Source organism: Ambystoma mexicanum, chromosome 10 (genome assembly GCF_040938575.1).
Source record: "Ambystoma mexicanum isolate Mex_15411 chromosome 10, UKY_AmexF1_1, whole genome shotgun sequence".
Classification (NCBI taxonomy): domain Eukaryota; kingdom Metazoa; phylum Chordata; class Amphibia; order Caudata; family Ambystomatidae; genus Ambystoma; species Ambystoma mexicanum.
The window spans coordinates 1,404,668,445-1,404,688,070 of NC_090932.1; the positions used below are offsets into that span (position 1 = coordinate 1,404,668,445).

At 49.0% G+C, this 19,626-nt stretch overlaps 1 protein-coding gene across 1 annotated transcript in view; it reads right to left on the reverse strand.

Annotated features, from left to right (window-relative positions):
- Window positions 1–19,626, reverse strand: part of ACACB (acetyl-CoA carboxylase beta) — a 3,851,763-nt gene that overhangs the window by 1,906,019 nt on the left and 1,926,118 nt on the right. Inside the window, exon 28 of the mRNA XM_069619430.1 lies at window positions 4,584–4,702. Coding sequence (XP_069475531.1) covers window positions 4,584–4,702 — 119 coding nt within the window. The remainder of the gene's footprint in view (window positions 1–4,583; window positions 4,703–19,626) is intronic.

Here is a 19,626-nt window from a genome sequence, read left to right on the forward strand (position 1 = left end):
GATTATGCTACTATCCTTCTGAAGGTTGGCTATCAGGAGAGCAGATATTCTGCCACACTTGTTTTCACACACCTACATCAGCCAAATGCTGATAATGGCTTTTATATCACTCTTGCTCTTCTTTGGCTTAGACAGTGCTTGTTTGTATCTTTAATAACTATTGTCTCTTCTTCTCTATGACAACAGGGTTTCCAATTGATCTGATTCTTAATTGCACTCTTCAGGTTTTGACAATATTGGTGGTTGTTGCAGTGTTTTAAAACTGCCTTCTCTTGGCTTTGGCAATGGTGGTTTCTGTTACCTTTGAAAGTATAATTGCCCCAATGTTCTCATTCTGCCACTTTAACTGGCAAGCATCAATTTGACATGCAAAGTTATTCTTAGTCTGCCAAGTCTGCTTCTTTACGTGAGTTTGGTATTCAAAGGTTTTAACACAGTCTAACGGGCGACTACAGAGCATTCCGGGGGTCACATACAACTATTGAACTCATTGAGTGCTGCATACGCATCTGCTCAGTCCGCTGCTTTCGTGTCTTCTGCTTCCTCCGCTTCCCGTTGCAAGTTAAGTTACTGCTTTCTATCAGGCGGGTTGCCCACATAGTCGAAAAAGTCCAAAAGACGAACACTCCCGCGGTCTTGGTGGCATTGGATGCGGAAAAGGCTTTTGACCGCGTGGAGTGGTCTTTTCTGTTTCGAGTAATGGAAAGGATGGGCTTTGGGGGGGACTTTATGAGGATGGTTCGAGCTAACTATCAGGACCCCAGCATCAGAGTGATGGTTAACGGTAAGGCCTCCAGGCGAATACATTTGCGGCGAGGAACTAAGCAAGGCTGTCCACTTTCCCCAATACTCTACGTGATTTACCTGGAACCTCTCCTCCAGGCAATCAGGGAGACTAGGGAGATTTAGGGCATCCCTTTCGGTGGAGAGCAGCAGAAGGTCACGGCTTTCGCGGACGATATGTTGTTGATGTTGACCGCACCGAGAGAATCTCTTCAAGTGAGTGTGACTTTATTGGAGGCTTTTGGGGAGGCATCGGGCTTGAAGATCAACACCAACAAGTCAGAAGTGCTGAACCGGACGTTAAGGGCTGAGGAACGGGACAGGTTAAAGGAGGGATTGCAGTTTATGTGGAGCCAGGAAGGGATCAGATACCTGGGGGTGAAAATCACAGCAGCTTTAGCAGGGTTGTATGCGGCTAACTTCCCCCTGCTCCTCAAAGCGGTAAAAAAGGACTTCCAAAAGTGGAGAGAGCTCTGAGTGTCTTGGGTGGGGCGGATAGCCGCGGTGAAGATGGTCACGTTACCAAGGCTGCTTTATCTTTTCCAGGCTATCCCGCTGCCTATCCGGTCAACTTTCTTTAAAGAGTTAGATTCGCTCACCAAAGGGTTCATCTGGGAAGGGAAAAGGGCTAGGGTGGCCTTTAGACTCTTGACAGCGGCCATGGGTGAGGGGGGGCTGGCACTGCCGAATTTTCGGCGATATTATGAAGCTGCGCAGCTTCGTGTCATCAGGGAATGGCTGTTGGGCGACGAGGGGTTCCCAGATAAACTGTGGGTGAGGATGGACAGGGCGGTAGCGCATCGCAACCTAGCAGAAATTCTATGGCTTCCCAAACAGCTTAGGCCCTGGCACCTTTACGAGAGCGCTATTACTAAGCTTATGGCGGATACCTGGGATAAACTGGCGGGCTCTGGGGGCACAACTACATTTCCATCCCCCTTCACTCCCATCTTTGGTAATGGGGACTTCACCCCAGGAATGGAGAAAGGGGCATTTGTTCAGTGGCAGGAAGGTGGTTGCGGAAAACTGGCAGATATGTTCCGGGAGGGGGAATTGCTGTCTTTTCAAGATTGTAAGAGGGAATTTGCAATCCATGAAAGCGAGAGATTGCGGTATGCACAAATTCGGCATTGGGTTATACACCCAGGGGTTAAGAATGCAGCCACCCGAGACCCAACGCTATTTGAGAAGTTTCTCCTCACTAACGATGGATCGAAAGGCCTAATTTCTAACATTTACAAGATTTTGAGCAGGGCCAATGCGGGCACCCAGTGGCCCTATATGCGGGAATGGGAACGGATATTGGAGAGGGAGATTAATAGACCACAGTGGGAGAGTCTATGGAGAAAAGTACCTAAATTGGCTAAGGCATCTCAACTGCAAGAAACTTGGTACAAGATACTGTATGGGTGGCATTATACCCCCGCTCGGCTTCATAGGATGTATCCAGAGGTTTCGGAGAATTGTTGGAGAGGATGTGGCCTGGTAGGCACCGCGGAGCATATTTCGTGGTCATGCCCAAAGATCGCACCATTCTGGGGGGGAGATACGGAAAGCACAAGATCTGGCCTTTGGCCCGGGGGATGACAGGACACTGATGCACATTCTCTTAGGTTTTCGGACAAAAGAGGCGGCGGGTGAACCTAGAGGGAGGGAGAAAGCAAGGGTGATACTGGCGTTGGCAGCTATGATGCTAATAGCACGGAGGTGGAAGAGCCCCGAGGTCCCTGTGTGCCAGCACTGGCTCCGGAAGATGTGGGAAATAGTAGCTCTGGAATGGGCGACCTATAGCATGCAAAACAAACTACAGAGCTTTGCGGCGGACTGGGGCGAAATGTTGGATTTTCTTAAAGATGACTTTAGGGTGATGTGGTGCCCGCAGCGCCTGAGACTGTTGGACCTACAATGATTGTGATATGTCTACTCAGTGGAATGGTGATCTGGAAAGCGGAAGCTCGTTGTCTGGGGGGGAGGGAGGTGAGAAGGGGTGGGAGGGAGTGGTAAATGGTTCTTGCTTTTCTGTTTCACTTGTGCAAAATTCAATAAAGTTTTCAAAAAAAGAAAAGTTACTGCTTTCTGGTTCCCGCGGCCCACCTTGGTCGGGAGAGGAGCACTGCGGTGCTCGCCTGCCACTGGAGCACACGTTTCCTGGGGAAAAGCTTTTCAAGTAAACACTTCCCACTGCGCAACCTCTGCTTCCAAAGTCTCCAGTGGGAAAGCTCTCCGAAACAATGCTTCAAAGTGAGCAACCTCTGAATATAAGGCCTCAAAGGACAGAGACCCTCTCGAAGCCGGGCTTCCGCTTCACGCATAGCGGTGGCCCTGCAGTCTCAACCTTCCTGCAACTTCTACTTCAATTTAGAGTGTCGACCATTACTCCACCTTGTGCTTCGCCTGCTGCTACTTCCTTTGGCCTGCACCTGAGGGGGTCTTTTATACCCAATAATCCCTCTCAGGTGTGGGTCATTACAATCACTAGACTGCATCTTGCAGTCTAGAGCATCCAAATCCCTCTTCCTCATCCCAGTACTTTGGGCATTGTGGTACTTGAAGTCTTCAATGTTACACTTAATTTTTCCTTCTACGGTTTCAATTTTACAATAGGCCATTAATAGTGTATGATTTTTGGTAAAGTTATTTAAGGTATTGTTCCATCCCTCCTGACCAGAACCCCACCCCATGCGGCCCACCTGCAGACACCACATCCAGGGTCAGGATCAGAAAGCGTCTGCCTTTCCCTGGCCACATGGGAAGGGTCCCAGGAAAGATTTTCTGTGGAAAGCATCTCTGATTCATCACATTCTCTTTTTACCAACTTTCCGTACTGCATCTTATAATGGCAGAACAAAATTCAATAAAACATTAAACCAAAAAGAAAATGAGGATCTATCAACTTTTGTCGGCTTCTTTTGAAAAGGGATTAACTGGTTGCTTCTTCCTCTTCCCTCTTTCAGCTAACTAAAGTGAAACACTGCTGTGCTCAAATCGGTAAACTATACTATCTATCTCTCTCTGCCAGATGTAAGACACAAAGCCCAGTTGCTGATCCAACATTTGAAAAATTGTCAGCAGTGCTCTTATAACCACAGGAAAGAGTTCCCTAGGTCAGCATTTCGTCTTTTTGCGTGTTGCAATTTTTCCCCCGGCAAGCCTTCTTCACAACGATACCAAGGCTCTGGAAATTACCTCCTCCCAATATCTTGTTCCTGGCAAATTATCTTGTTTTTAGAATGACATTTTAAGATGGCCCTTACTGTATACAGGCTTGAAATGCTATAACCGGGCACTGTTATTTTAATATTTATTGTATTTGTATTCCCTCAACTGCATTTGGTCTACGTTTATTTTAGTTTACTTACTTTGATGGCAGTTCCTTGCCTTTTGTGTAAGCACCTCCACCCCTGTGGGTCTTCGGTGTTACAAAAATAATTAAACAGACAGTAATATTCCGAAACCCAGAAGGCGGATGCATACACTTCTAACCAAACAATGCAGTACTAAACAAAAGCCTCTGTGTTTTTCAATATGTGCAGTGTGGGAGAATAGCATATTAAGTATATCTTTAAAGAGTGCAAGTAACAGTGCTGCAACTAAAAAGTACCATAAATGAATCCTCATAATGTAATAGATGCAATGATGGAACTACGTATTATGAAATGATGAAAGGCCATGTAAATAATATTGCCAAAAATATATAAGCAAAACGTATTAGCCCAATAGGTAAGAAATTAACTCAATTGCAGAAGTCAAATATTGGAGTAGTATTGCATTAGTAGATGGAAAAAAAATGCACAAAGTACCTGTTTGGATGAGAAGAGGGTAGCATGAACTGAAATTCCACCACACATGTGTCATCCTGAAGCTGATGATGCTGCAGACTATTTAGTTCATAAGCGATATAGCCACGTCTCACATACACCTAAACAACAAACAGAGATGCTACATGACCTTCCACTGTAAACCTTCTGCAACAATGTCAGAAGTCCCTTTTTAAAGGTGAACACCAAGGTTTATTTTAAATATATGAAATGTAGAATTTCATCACACAAACACTCTGGCCATCATTATTGCAAATTTTATTTGGCACAGAAATATTAAACCGGATGTCGTTGCCTTAGGCAAGCACACTATCCTTCACGTTTGTGTCACTAATAGAAGGTGAAAATTAAACAAGGAAATTATTTAATTTTTTTTAAACTTTGGTTTTATTGGCATTTTCTTAATTTTACAAACCGGGCTGAATAAACAATGATGCACATAATGCGATTGTCTGTCCCGTTCAACCCTTTATCTCCCCCCTTCCCCTCTGCCCCCTTTCCCAACAATGCCCCCCCGCAATCCTATTATAACTTCAGACATGTGAGACAATAAGCGGCCTTATCATATCTTGTACTCAGGAGATGATGTGGTAGGTGACCATTTTTGCCGGCTGAGGTCGACGTTGCCGTTCCCCCGGACATGGGCACTCAAAGCGGACCCAGCTGGACTCCGGGCCCCACTCCCCCCCCCCGGTGCGGGCCGGTGTCTCAAGTCAGTGGACGTCCCATTCCCAAGATTGTTGCGCCCGATACCAATTAGCCAGGAAAGACCCTGAGTCATTGTTCACCATTGCTGTGAGTGTCCATTAAGAACATATTCTTTACCTTTTTCAGCCATTCCTTCCACTTCTGTGCCAGGGCCACCCTCTCCGCCCGCAGCATTGTTTCCATCATCCTTGGATATCTATATATTTCCATGTCCTCCGGGGGTAAGCCCAACAACATCGACAAAGGGTCCTGGGGGAGAGGCTCATCTGACACCTCCGCAATCCAGGCCCTTACTCTTCCCCAGAAGTCCTGAACTTTCGGACAAAGCCACCACATGTGTTTCCTGGATCCCCTCTGGCCACATCCCCTCGGGCACATCGGAGATACACCTGGGAACATTTTAGACAGTTTCACTGGGTCCCTATGCCACCCCTGCAATATCTTGAAGTTATGCTCCATATCCGCGGTGAACAAGTTCCCATGGAAAGCGATTTTGAAAATCCTTGACCAGGCGTCTTCTGAAATGACCTCCCCCGCCAAATCATTCCAGAATGAGCGGAAACCCCTTCTCCCGGGGAGGTTGATGGTGTTCAAAGTTTTATACATGTTCGATACCGCGCCCTTTCTCGAGGTCGCTGTATATAGGAACTTTTCAAAGGGAGTCAGCTGCCTCCTCAAATTTTGGCCCCATGATTGGTCACACAATATGCCCTTGAGACGGAGGTACTCAAAAATGGTTAGGGACCCTTGGCCCAGTGCCTCCCTCAGGTCCTCGTATGAGAGGAATTCTCCCTCCCTAAACATCTGCCCTTACCATTCCATCCCCAACTCAGACCAGATCTGGGAATTTCGAAACCCCCTCCTGCCCAGGTTAAGGGGGAGTCGCCAAAGGGAGGACATCGGGGACGGCCATGAAGTGAGGTAAGCTGTCTGTGGGCCCTCCTTCCAAATTTCCCAGAGGACTCCCAGGGTCGGGTGACCTCTTAACTTTCCTGGGATAGATATGCGTGGGGCCCATAGGAGGTCCCCGACATTCAGGGGTGGGCATCCATGTCCTCAAAGTAAGGCCAGTATGTCCCCATCCCTTCTTTCAGGTGTTCCAAAAGGACCCTCAACTGTGCAGCTCGAAAGTACAAGCGGAAATCAGGAAGCCCGAACCCCCCCTCCTCCCTCGGCAATGTCAGGGTCGCTCTCCCGGTCCTCGGGGTTTTCCCCTGCCATATGAATTCTTGGACTGCGTTTTGTAGGACCCTAAAGGTCTGCTCTGGGATGATGGTGGGGAGCTCTGTGAACTGGTACAGAAGCCTTGGTAAGACATTCATCTTGACCGCTGTCATCCGGCCGTACCAGGACGGGATCATCTTGCCCCATCTCCTCAAATCTGACATGATCCCTGCCATTATAGGGTCATAGTTGGTGGAGGCTAGTTTAGACAGATCCCTAGTTAGCAGGACTCCCAGGTATCGAATGAAGGTCTTTCCCACCGCGATCCCCTCAAACCTGTCCAGTGGGTCCAGCTCGGGGTCTCGTACTTTCATTGGGAGCAGGACATTTTGTTGTGTTGATTCTCAGTCCGGAGAAGCGGCCAAATGTTGTCACCAGGGACAAAAAGGGGGGCGGGGGGGGAGCGAGGCGGCCGGGTCCACCACATAGGCAAGGATGTCGTCCGCAAACAGGGATAGCTTAAATTCCACATCGCCTCTGCTAATCCCCCTGATGCCCGTATGTGCTCTGATCGCTATAGCTAACGGTTCTATCCTATCGTGAGGCCGTATATCAAAGGGGAGAGGGGACAACCCTGCCTGGTCCCTCGTGAGAGTGCGAAGGACTCGGACAACCTCCCGTTCACCTGGACCCTCGCTGTGGGGGCTTTATAAAGTGCCGATACCCAGCTCCTAATGTGCGACCCAAAGCCCATTTTCTGGAGAAGGAGTTCCATGTATCTCCACTCCACCCTGTCGAAAGCTTTTTCGGAATCTAGGGAGAGGACACATGCGGTCAGATCCGATTCCTGCGCGAAGTGGAACAGATTTATTGTTTTACGGATATTGTCCGACCCCTGTCTCCCTCTTATGAAGCCCACCTGATCCCCATGGACCAACCTCGGCATTATCCCCTCCATCCGCCTCCCCACCACCTTGGCCAGGATCTTGACATCCGTGTTCAATAATGATATTGGGCGGTAAGAGGAGCACTCTGCGGGATCTTTACCCTCCTTGGGCAGTACTGCTATAATGGCACCCATCATGGAGTCGGGGAGAATACCTCCTTCGAGGACAGAATTAAAAACCTTCGCCAGATGCGGGGCCAGGGTGGAGCGGAACCTCTTGTAAAAGTACACCGTAAAACCATCCTCCCCCGGGGAGGTTCCCACCTTCATCCCGCTAATCACCTTGTCTATCTCATCCTCGGTGACCGGACCCTCTAGCCCCTCGGACATCTCTTTTGTTAAGGCCGGGACTTGAATGGATTCCAGGAAGCCCTCTATCTGGGCATCACCCTCATATTCTGAAGTATATAGTTTTTCGTAGTAGTGGCGGAAAGCCTCCCCTATGTGGGGAGAATCATAACCTATCGTCCCCTGGGCGTCCTTCACCGCCTTCACCATTCTGCTACATTGGACTTCCCTCAGCTTCCAGGCTAGGATACTATCTGCCTTATCCCCTTTGTCGTAATATTTTTGTTTCACCATCTGGAGGCTTCTCTCCGTTTTGTGTAGGAGGAGGTCTTTCAGTTGGAGTCTATAGTCCTCCAGGGCAGTGACCTGGTCACGCTCGAGCGGCCGTTGCGGAGGGCCACCCGGTTGGAACCGGGCTATCTTTTCCCTTAGCGTCTTTTCCCGGGCCTCCCTTTCCCTTTTCTTCTGGGCTCCTATTTTGATGAGCACACCTCGTAGGGTCGCCTTGAAGGCGTCCCACAGTGTGTGTGTGCCGACTTCCCCTTTATCATTCAAATCAAAGAACTCTGTTATGCCATCTAGCACTTCCTGTGCGATGACCTCGTCTTTGAGAAGGGAGTCATTGCATTTCCAGGGGCCTCTGCGCTCCGCGTGCCAGCCCTCAGCTATAGTGATGCGGGCCATGTCATGGTCCGTCCAAGGGATCGAGTCAACACTGTAGCCCGAGACGTGTGGGCGAAGAGTCTCATCCAAAAGAATATAATCGATTCTAGAGAATGAGGTGTGAATGGCCGAGTAGTACGTGAATGAGGGGACGTCAGACCTAGGGGACGGGATTGTGTACCAGACCCAGCTCGGCGTTGACCCTCTGGAAACTGCGTGCCGTGGCCTCGTCCGCAGGTCTAACGTTTGGAGGACCAAATCGCTTTCTATCTGAGGACGGATCCAGGACCATGTTAAAGTCTCCCCCTACCACTATCTTACCATGCACAAAGAGTTTAAGCATGTCCCTTACTTCCTCCCAGAACTGGCTTGGCCTTCATTTGGACCATATACAACTGCGAGAGTTAAGGGGGCACCTTGTAGTGAGCCCCTTACCAGTAGGTAGCGGCCTTCGGGGTCCCTCAGGGTTGCTTCCTGCTCAAAGCCTACGCCCCTTGCTAGCAAGATAGCCACTCCCCTCTTCTTAGACCTGTGTGACATGCAAAAAATCTCGCCGATTCCTCCTCCCCTCATCTTGGGTTCCTTCCCCTGAGCCCAGTGTGTCTCCTGTAAGAAAAGCAGGTCTAGTTTAGCTCTTCTAAACTCCCTGCAAACCAGGGATCTCTTTGTGGGGGTATTCAGACCTCGCACATTTAAGGTGCCCCCCCCCCACCCAGGGCCAGCAAGCCATCAGCCATTATCTATGCAACTCTCCCGGCTGGCCACCCACATCATGTCAAAACTCCCATCTCGCTTCATTTGTCTCGCTTCTGGATTGCTTGGATTCTCCCATCCTCCCTCCCCAGGGGCCCTAAAACTGACGCCAAACATCTCCTCCTCCCCCTCCCTGAAAGAACTACCCCTGCCAACTTGAAAGAACCCCCCACCCCCCTACCCGACGTCCAGCCAGTAAGTTCCGCCATTGCTGGCATATGGCCGGACCACCAGCCTGACCTCCCCTGGCCAGGCCTACAGTACAATGCTCATCTCCTTGATCCCCCTTTTCCCCCCCGGCCTCGTCCCGTCAGTTGCCCACTGTATACTTCCTGTACCGGGGGACAGAGTCATCGCTAGGAGCTCACAAACTTCCAAACCTGTCCCGCAGTTTGTCGGGGCTCTCCCGCCGTTAGCCCTCCGAATCCATTTGCTCTCCTTCCTGGGCGGGAGGCGGAGTATTCAATTTTTTGTATTTTCGTGAGGCGGTCCTCCTTCTCCTGGGTCCCGACTGACCTGGACCACCCCTGGCCAGTACTTCCGGGCCGATCGGGCTTCTTCGGGGGGTTGGGTCCACCACGTAGTTTCGTCTGGCTCCTCTAATATCCTCTTCTGTGACCAACATAGTGCGTTGGCCCATGTATTCGAAGGACAGGGAAAAAGGATACCCCCCACCTGTAACGCATCCCCTTCTCCTTGAGTAGCTGTGTCAGGGGGCGGCACATTCTGAGCTTTGCCAAGGTGTAGGCGGAGAGGTCCTGAAAAATGGTAATCTGGGCATTGTTATAAGTGATCACCCCTGCCTTCCTCGCTTCTTCCAAGACCTTGGTCTTTTCCGTATATTAGTGGAATCGGGTTAGGACAGATCGGGGGTTCCCCGCCTTGCCTCCTGCTCTATGCACCCTGTCAAACGTGAGTTCCGTGGTCATCTCCTATGCGAATAGAAGGGTAATAATGTCTTTCACAACTCGAGTTAGGTCTCTCTCCGTCTCCCCCTCCGTTTCCGGAATCCCAAAATATCTTAGGTTATTCCTCCTTTCCCTGTTTTCAAAGTCGTCTAACTGTCTGGCCTTCTCCTCATCCCTTTTCTCCAGGGCCGAGAGCCTCATGTCAAATTGGACTTCCTGTGCTGTTGACGAGGACTGGTTGATTTCTACCCGTAGGAGCCTCTCCTCCACTTTGTCCACCCTCTGGTCCATTTTTTTGAACTTCTGGACGATGTCTGATCGCATTTCCCTAATTTCCTGAAGGATGGAGGCAAAGCCCCTCTCCATCGCCGTCGTGGATTCCATCATGTTTCCCGGGTGGGTCGGGTCACTGGAGCCCGTGTAGCTGTTGCTGTGATCCCCCGTCTCCCTGTACCTAAATGCTTGTAGAGACTCTAGCCAGTTCATGCGATCCTCCGCTGTGCCCCCCTCGGGGTCTGCCGTAGGCCAAGAGCTTTTTTCTTTCTTTTTTTTTGGGGGGGGGGTTCCCCCGAGGTGACCCCCAGGCGGGCACACGCCCCACCCGTTCGGGGCGGGGGCCTCTCACCCGGGGCCTCTTCCTTGTCTTGGTGCGGTCTCGTGGGGCGGGGGGGGGGGGCACTGCCGGCGTCGTGTTCCAACCTCTGTTTGCTGTCAGAGTTCTCCACCCGGGGGGGAGTCAGGCGGGCACACGGGGATGTTACCGGGGGCCACTACCTGATTGAACAGGAGCGGACAAAAGCTGACCTTTTTTCTGTGCCTCCGGGCTCACTGGGTTCCTCGTTGGATGGGTGGGTACAATCCTGTCTCCCCAGTATGTTTGCGCTGGGCTCGGCGGCAAAGCCGGGACCCTGGTGGGCCTGTGTTGCTGGGGGTGGGGTGAGCCGCGATCGGGCGGCGAGTGCTGCGTGGTTAGCCACGGCGGCTGCTGCTCCCAGGTGCGCTCCCCTTTCCTGTGGCTGAATCCTGGGGATATTAGGAAGCAACGCCGCCGTTTCCAGGCCCCGGGTGCTGGGCTCGGGGCCGCAGGTATGTTCCTCCTGGGCCGGTGCGGTCGGGGAGAGGCCCAGTCCCCGGGGACGGGGAGGAGGAGCTGGGGGCTTGACACCCCTTTCGGGGGATATTGCTCGGGGTGAGGCCGGAGGGGAGAACTGATGGTGGCGGGAGGGGCTGTACCCGCCCGTCTGGTGCTTCACCTTTGCGGGTCGCTTCTTTGTTACATCCGCCGGGGTCTGTCTGGGGAGGGCCCGACCAGTGAGCCACCTCGCTACCGCGGCCCCCCTATCTCATCCGTAGAGCGTTGGCGGCCAACTCCGCACGCCGGCCCCGTCTGTGTCGGCGGGGTGCTGCAATCCGACAGGCAGCTGGGCTCACCAGCTGGGCTCCGCCCGTCCGCAGGCCTCTCCCCGTCCTCGGCCGCGGCTCCGATGCGGCCCAAACTCCGGTTCCCCGGGGGCGGCGAGATCCGCTTTTTCGTGCCGGCGTCTCTCGGGGGGGTCACCGGTTGATGGCCGCACAGCTATTCCGCCTGCGGGGTCTGGGGGGGGGCTCAATCCCCTTAAAAGGCCCAGTCCTGGCGGGAACTTGGCACTAGGCAGCCATTGCCTCTGCGCCCCCTGGTGGTCTCCAAGGAAATTATTAAGGAGATTTCTGCACAGCCCTCTGGTGAGGGTTGTGCACAGGCATATGCTAAGTGGCAGCACAGCACAGGAACCATGTTAGACCAAAACTCTTTTAATGGGTAGCACAGCCGTGCAGTCTGAGTAGATAGCAGAACACACAAAAGGGACATAATATAGAGGAAAAACCAACCAAGGAAATACTAAGCATTGTGGGGAACTCGAGACAATGACACATGTCACGCCTAGAGATCTGGTTCAACAAAGACTTTATTTTAATAACAGAATGATCTGGGTTAGGCTTAGATAAACAAAAGGTACTAGGGAAAGCTCTCCAATTATCTTCTAAAAAGATCTTCTCAGGATGGGTTCAACTAAATAATGATCCTTAAGTGCTACAAGTGTTACCATTGAGATCAAAGATAAGGTCCAACCCCTGTTATACCAAATCCTCACCCTTCCAGGGACACCCGTTCTAAAAAGAAATGTCCAAACTATATGGCCAAAAGAAAAGTCTTCATCCTAAACTAAATGATTTTGAAACTTCATACACCTATCCTTCCAGGTCCATCTGTATCACAATACAAAAACAAGATCTGCAGTTCCACAATTAACAACAGGTCCTTCCTACCTCAGCTTCAGGCGTCAGGTTGCAAATATACACAGCAGGGCTCTCTCCTAGGTCTTGGTTTACAGGATTCATGTCTCCCCTTGTATCAAGGTCCTTTATTCCTCTGTGTCCTTTGTATCAAGGGCACATGATTTACAGCAGACCGCTTTAATAGGCCTTGGGGTGCATGATTTACAGCATGCCTCTCTCCAAGGACTTTGGTAGCAACATTCAAGACAGGCCTCTCTTTGGCCTTTCATTGCAGGACTTGGAATAGCAAGCTCTCCTATGCCATGGGTTCAGCATTCATACCGGGCCTCTCTCCTAGACCCGTGTCCATCCTGCTAGAGCCTGGAACCTCTTATTACCTTCCCCGGGGGTCAAACATTGAAAGGCCCAGTTTTTAATGTTCCAATTCCACTAAGGAGTGGAGAGGGACTGTGATGCCCTTCACTTCCAAGGCATCTACCACTCTCTTTCCAGTCGCTCCAACCTAGCACTTCCTTTCTTAAGGTAGCAGTCCCTCCAGGGGTCCTCCCTCCAACAGTTCCCCTTTGTATAAAGGGAGCATCAGCAGTCATGACTGCATCCTCCGAGCCCAAGACTTGGACTGAAATTTCCTAGCCCCTTTTATAACTATGGGACTCTGCTCTAATGGGCTCAGGCTGGTTCTTTCCTAGGCTCCTTTACCTCCCTTCCAGAGATTAGTTAGATGTGGTAGTGTTCGCTTTCCTAATGTGTACATGGCATGCAGCGCCACTTTGGAAACTCTTTGCTGCCTCCCTGTGGCGTTCCACGTTACCTCACATGAACCACCTTGCCAGGATTCGAGGAACACTTGCCGTCAGGTGCACCATTTTCTCATGCATGGGCGCTGTTTTACTTAGCCGGTGAACGCTTCACGGCTTTCTCCTACATTCTAGCCTTTGGGCTGATCTGCTCCCTTCTGGTGCACTATGGGGAATGGAGTTTCCAGATGCAAGACTAACCAGTGCTGTTCTTGAGGGCCGGCTATTGCTCGCTATCTCTGGAGAGCCACAGGCTGGATCCCTCCTGTGACATTTTGGTCAGTATCCATACCAGTCCAGTCCCCTATAACTCTGTCTCTTCCATATAAAGAGTGGTGAGCACCTTCGATTCACCATAACCTACAAGTACTAGAAAGGAGGGAGTAAATAGTAAAGGGCATTATAGGAATCAGGACCAACAAAACAGACAATAAAATTATTCAAGCAGTACAGACTATGAATAGGCCTCAACTGAACTCTAGAAAGAGATACACTTTTACTGGAAGACTATTACTTAAATAGCAGCTCATTCTGTGCCATGGGATTTATAATATTACAATCTATATTAGATCACTGATACCTTCTAAAGAACAAATTACTTATTGCTCAGTAATATTCTTGCAAAATGATGGATGTTCCTCCCACGGACTGCTGCACGGCTGGAGCCGACCTCTCTACACACGGGACATGACGTCAGGCCAGTATATGTTGTGGCACTGTGCTCCATGACCTCAATTCCACCCTTTTTCCCTAGCACCCTGACGCTGAGGGACCTGCGAACCAACAGTGTACTGGCTAGCCGCCAAGAAGGGCATGTAGGGAAGGCGATGAGGAATTTGGGGGAAGAACATCCATCAGAAATAATATTACCGAGATGGGAGTACGTTTTCTGTTCTAATGGATTCCTTCTTCCCACGGATTCCTCATTTATGCTATACTCCCATAACAGTATGTGAACTTGGAGAAGGAAGGAGAGCAAGAAAACCACTAGGCCAGAAAACTCTTGAGGAATGCCCTGTCAAAACGCGGTCAAGTCCTTAAAGGGAATCCAAGCAGTTATCGTTTGCAAATGTTTGCAGAGATGCCCACGTAGCCAACTTGGCAAATGCCCAAGACAGGGTCTCCCCAGGGCAGAGGTGGCAGCTATTCTTTTGGTAGAATGGGCTCTGAGACCATCAGGCACATCCTTTCCAGCAAGATCATAGCATTCCGTTTGGCAAATATTATCCACCTTGGAAAGCCTACACTGGGTACAGCCAATGAAATCGCTCAACTGCCTTGGAAGGGTGGGGAGTAGGAAAAAACACGGAAAGATGGATCTTGTGAGAGAGATGGAAATATGAGACCCCTTTCAGCATAAAGGAGGGACTCACTCTCAATGTCACCTTCTCCTTGGAGAAAAACAAATAAGGGGGTTTAACAGACAACACCTGTCTAACGGAAGTGATGGCTACCAAATAAATCGCTGTAAGGGTGAGCAGGCTAATAGAACAAGAATGCAGGGGCTCCACTAGAGCACCCATAAGAAAGGTCAGCACTAAATTCAGACCCCATGCTGGAAAGACAAACTGGCATGGAGGAAACTGATTGCACCAACCCCTTAAGAAATGCATAACAGTGGGGATTGGGAAGAAAACAATGTTCAGGGGATCTCTTTAACATTGAAATAGCAGCCAGGTACCTTTTAACTTTGCCTATTTGTAGGCCCGCATGGGCTAATGACAGCAATAAATCCAGAACAGGAGATAAGAGACAGCCTAGAGGAACCAGCTTGTTTTCACGGCACCATGCTGAAAATGTAATCCAGCATATCAAATAATGGCTTAGTAAAGACATTGTAGAGCGTCAGGGATACGCAAGATCCTTGAGGGACCCCACAGGATACAGGCGATGGTTCAGCTGAGGATGAGAAAACTCTCATGGTTCTGTTGGCAAGGAAAGACTTGATCCATGAGGTAGCAGAGTCTGAGAAATGTGCGGCTGATTTTAGGTGTTGGCATAGTATTTGGTGATTGACAAGGTCGAAAGCCGCTGATAGGTCGAGTAGTAATAGGAGTGCTAATTTGCCCTTGTCTTTTATATCATGCATTTGTGTTACAAGGTCGATTAATGCCGTTTCTGTACCATGTCTAGAGCAGAAGCCAGACTGCCTAAGGCCCAAGAGGTTGTAATAGAAAAGGCACTGTCGTGATTGGTCTGTAGTTAGAGGGGTTACTAGGGTCAAGTGAAGGCTTTGTGAGGAGTGGGATGACCCAGGCATCTTTTAGATTGTCAGGTATCGTACCTGATTTGAAAGAGGCATTGATAAGGCTGGTGATGAAGGGGACGAGGTCATGCGCTGCCACTTTAATAATTGGAGCGGGGCAAGGGTCACCTTGGCATTTGGATGGTTTTAGTTTCCTGATGATGTTTACCACTTCCCAAGTGTCTAATGGGGAGAAACAGAATGGTTTGACAGATGGTTCAGGGCTAGTCTTATTGGTGGTGGGTGTCTTGTGATCAAGGTTAGTTGGCAGAAGAATTTTCTTTTGGTTGATTTTAGTTTGGAGCATCGATATTTTGTCTAGTAGTGCCTTCTGAATGTTCGTGCACCAAGTGGCATCAGTGATACAATTATCAATAGGGGCAATGGGAGATTCGAGTTCTTTAAGTATCTTGAACAGCTCTTTTGTATTTGATTCAGCGAGAACGATACGTTAGTTGTAGTTATTTTATTTTGCTTGAATGATAGCTTCTTTGTAGTCGGAAGAAGCTATGGTCAGGGTGGTTTTGTTGCTGGATGTTTGGCAGTGTTTCCAACGTGTTTCTGCATTTCTTTTAACTTTGCGTAGTTCTCTCAGCTGTGGTGTGTACCAAGAGCTGAGATGGGAACGTGGTTTGGCTTTGCGCATTTTCAAAGGGGCAATGGTATTTAATGCTTGCAGGATAGCCTGGTTATAGGTATCAACTAAGACTGTAGGGTCCGCAGAATGAAGTGTATTATTAAGAATAGGAAGAATAAGAGGGAGCAGTGTATCTGTGGGGATGTTTTTTTTGTGGCGAGGGAGGGTTGCTGGTGAAGGGTTAAGAGTAGGACAGTGTGGAGTGGTTCTAATAGTGAATGTTATTTTATGATGGTGCGACCAGATACATGGTATAATGCTAGTCAGATTAATACTCCAGTTAAGGTCAGCAAGCCAATCTAAGGTTCTGCCTTTGATGTGAGTTGGTTCGTGAATGCGGTGGGTATAACCTAGATCTGAAAGCGTACTTGCTAAATCAATGGCGTTAGTGTCTGATAGGTCGTTAAAGCCAAGGTTAAGGTCTCCAAGTATTATACTTTGCGAGTTGGGTTTAGCATTGTTGGTAAGGAGTGACAGGATGTCCTCAGAAAAGGAAGAGGTAGGACCAGGTGGTCGGTAAATGAGGTGTAGTATGACGGTCTGGTTGGAGGATAGGGGCAGTTTGACGGATAGTGATTCAGCCGAGGGAATCTGGAGATTAGGAATAGCTCTCATGTCAAGTGAGTTCTTGAAGATAATGGCAATTCCTCCCCCTTTAGCTTGACCCGTGTTTCTGTCACATCTGATAATAGAGTAGTTAGCTGGAGCGGCTAGAGACAGTGAGGGGTCTGAGGCTGCATGTAACCAAGTTTCCGTGATAGCAAGGAGGTAAAGGTTTTCAATGGTTATAAAGTCAGCGATATCCAGTGTGTGGGCAGGGATAGATCGTGCATTGATAAGGGCTGCCTTGATCAATATGTCCTTAGGGGTGGTTTTAAGAGTGGGTGTATGACTAATGTTGGCAATTATATTGGACCGGGAAGTGCTCTCTGCCTTAGGGGCAGGAGTTATGTTAATCTTATTAGCTTGTTGGTGAGAGGTCTTTGTGCTAAATCTAGTTCTTGATCTGAGATTTGTCCTGAGAATGGTTTGGTAATTGGGTTTAGGTTTAGTAGGTCGGTTGATGTTAGTAGTAGTGATGGGGAGGGCGCGAGCCTTGCTGAACCTCCTTATAAGAGAGTACTTACCAGATGCGTTCTGGATCGCAGTTTAAAATTTCTAGAAGCAGTGGGGCATGGTTGGTTAGGTGTAGGTTTGGAAGTGAAGTGTTGTAGTCATAAACCAGGGTCATTAAGGTATGGATTAGGTAGTGATAAGGAGTCTGACGTCCTGTGTGGCTGGGTATCCGGGGAATCCCCTGTGGAGTAGGCCATATGTGTCATAAGGCATGTGCCGGATGTGTGATGTTGATAGTATGAAGAGATGCTGGCAATAGGGGAGGGTCTATGTAAGATACAGAGATGCAGTATGTGGAAAAGCGTGGTCAGGATCGTATACATAGTGGGTGGACCTCGCTATAATGGCACGGTGAAAGGCACACATGTGGTGTAACAACAAATAGGTCCTGATGACACAGTTTTACATAAGGTGATAAATAAGTATACAGGTAAAGACAGTAAGCTTAGAAGATAGTGTGCACATGTAACATCGGTGTGAGAATCTACAACAGGGCTAATAATATGGTTACCGCAGCATTAATAAGGTGCCAGCGATATCACTACACAATTAGCAAAGACTGTGGAGGATATTACTGCCACCCTCGCAGTACAGCAATTTGGTAGTAGCGACAGCAATCACCTGTCCCACTACTGACTGAGTAGCTGGTGACTAGTGGCTGAGGCAAAGTTGGGCGGGTAGGAGCAGGTACGGAACGAGCGGGTAGGAGCAAGTTTATAACCCATGATACGCAACTCTATGCAAAGGCAACAGTAAATACAATGCCAATAGTATCACACAAGCAGGCTATGAAATTACTATAGCGACAATATTTAAACACAAGTTGCATAACTGAAAAGCATTGCTGTTAAGTACAGTGCGATATGATAGAGTCAAAGTAGTATGGGCTTCGGCAGGGTGAGTATATGTCGCTGGTCATCCAATCCGGATGCAGAGGTAGACGGCGTCGTCAAGGGGGGTTCCAAACGACCTGGAGGCAGCTCACTTCAATAGAGCGGCCATCTTGGTGTGATTTCTTGCCAAGTAGATGGTAATGGCGGCGTCCTAAGTGTTGCAGCTCAAAAATACTGGCGGGCTGCTATGGTGGGGAGCACATCGAAGCTCCATTGTATTTTGTGATGCAGGATCGCAGCATCCAATTTCGCAGGTTCAGCAGGTGAAACGCGAGAGTTGCAAAATGCTTTACCTATAATGGCAGCATGGTCTGCGTGTAGTCCTGGAAGCTTCGTGGCTGCTGCTCCAGCAGTGCAGCATCCATGCTCCTTGTGGCAGGGCGACCTGTCAATCGTATATTGAAGAAAGATAGCTCTTCAGAGGAGCACTTAGAAATAGACAGCGCTGCCAGATACCTTTAATTGTACTAACCTGGAACCCCAGATTGGCCAAGTGTAACAAGAGCGATAACACCATAGGTGTGATGCATGTAAAAGGGTCCACATTATAATCCCTGCACCAGCTGCAGACCTTGTTCCAACATCAGCAGTATAAGGATTTTGTTGCTGGCCTTCTGGCCGAAAGCAAAATCTCCATTACGTCGTCTGGGAGGTCCCAATCCTTACATCTCAACCTCTCAGAAACCATGCGTGAAGGTTGAGTGTCCTGACCAGTGGATGGAGAACCCGACCCTCCTCACGCGAGAGAAGGTCCTCTCTTTGTGGCAGACGTATTGGAGGGCAGATGGACATTTCCAAAAGTTCCAGCTAGACGTCCTCCTGGCCCAATTCGGAGCAATTAGGATCATGGATTTGCTGAACTTTCTCAACCTCCTGATCACTTGAGGAATGACTGACTGGAGGAAAGACGTATAGGAGTGGAAATTCCCAGTCCACCACAAACGCGTCTCCTAGAGCTCCTCTTGGGGGAAATTCACTGCGGCAGTACAGTTCACACTTCCAGTTTCACTTTTAGGGTCTATGCCCAGGTCCAGAGGCACAGGCAAGTGTTCCCATGAGGGTACTGTGAGGGGTCAGAAATGTGATATAGACCGTGGTGTAAAGATTTTTCAACAAATGCCATTTTATTGTTTTTTTTACATTTATTTGCATTAAAAATTGAATCAACATTTTGTCCATAATCCATTATGATAGCACAAAGAAAAGAAGAAAAGTCCCAAACAAAAAAAAAAAACATCAAACCAACAAGGAAAAGAGAAATACAGAAAAGATGCAGTTAAGTAGCTTTGACACTTCCAATCTCAAGAAGGACTTCTATCAAGAACTTGACCACAGAGATTACATGCTTGATTTTTTGTCCTGCCATTGGAGACATCCACTAGTCGTTTGAGTCAGAAATGGCAAAATCAGAAAAGAGAGGTCTAAAATGTTTTGAACGTATGTCTCTTAAAGCCAGGCACAGTGTCATGATGTGAAACACAGATTCAACCATAGAGTCATTGTTACAGTACCAGCAGTGTTTTTCTGATGATTGACCCTGAATTGCTCGAATCTCGTTCTTTGTTTAGATGCAAGTTCAAGCGAGCTCTCAGGAATTGGTCCCTGACCCCTTTTGTCGGGGAAACTGCTT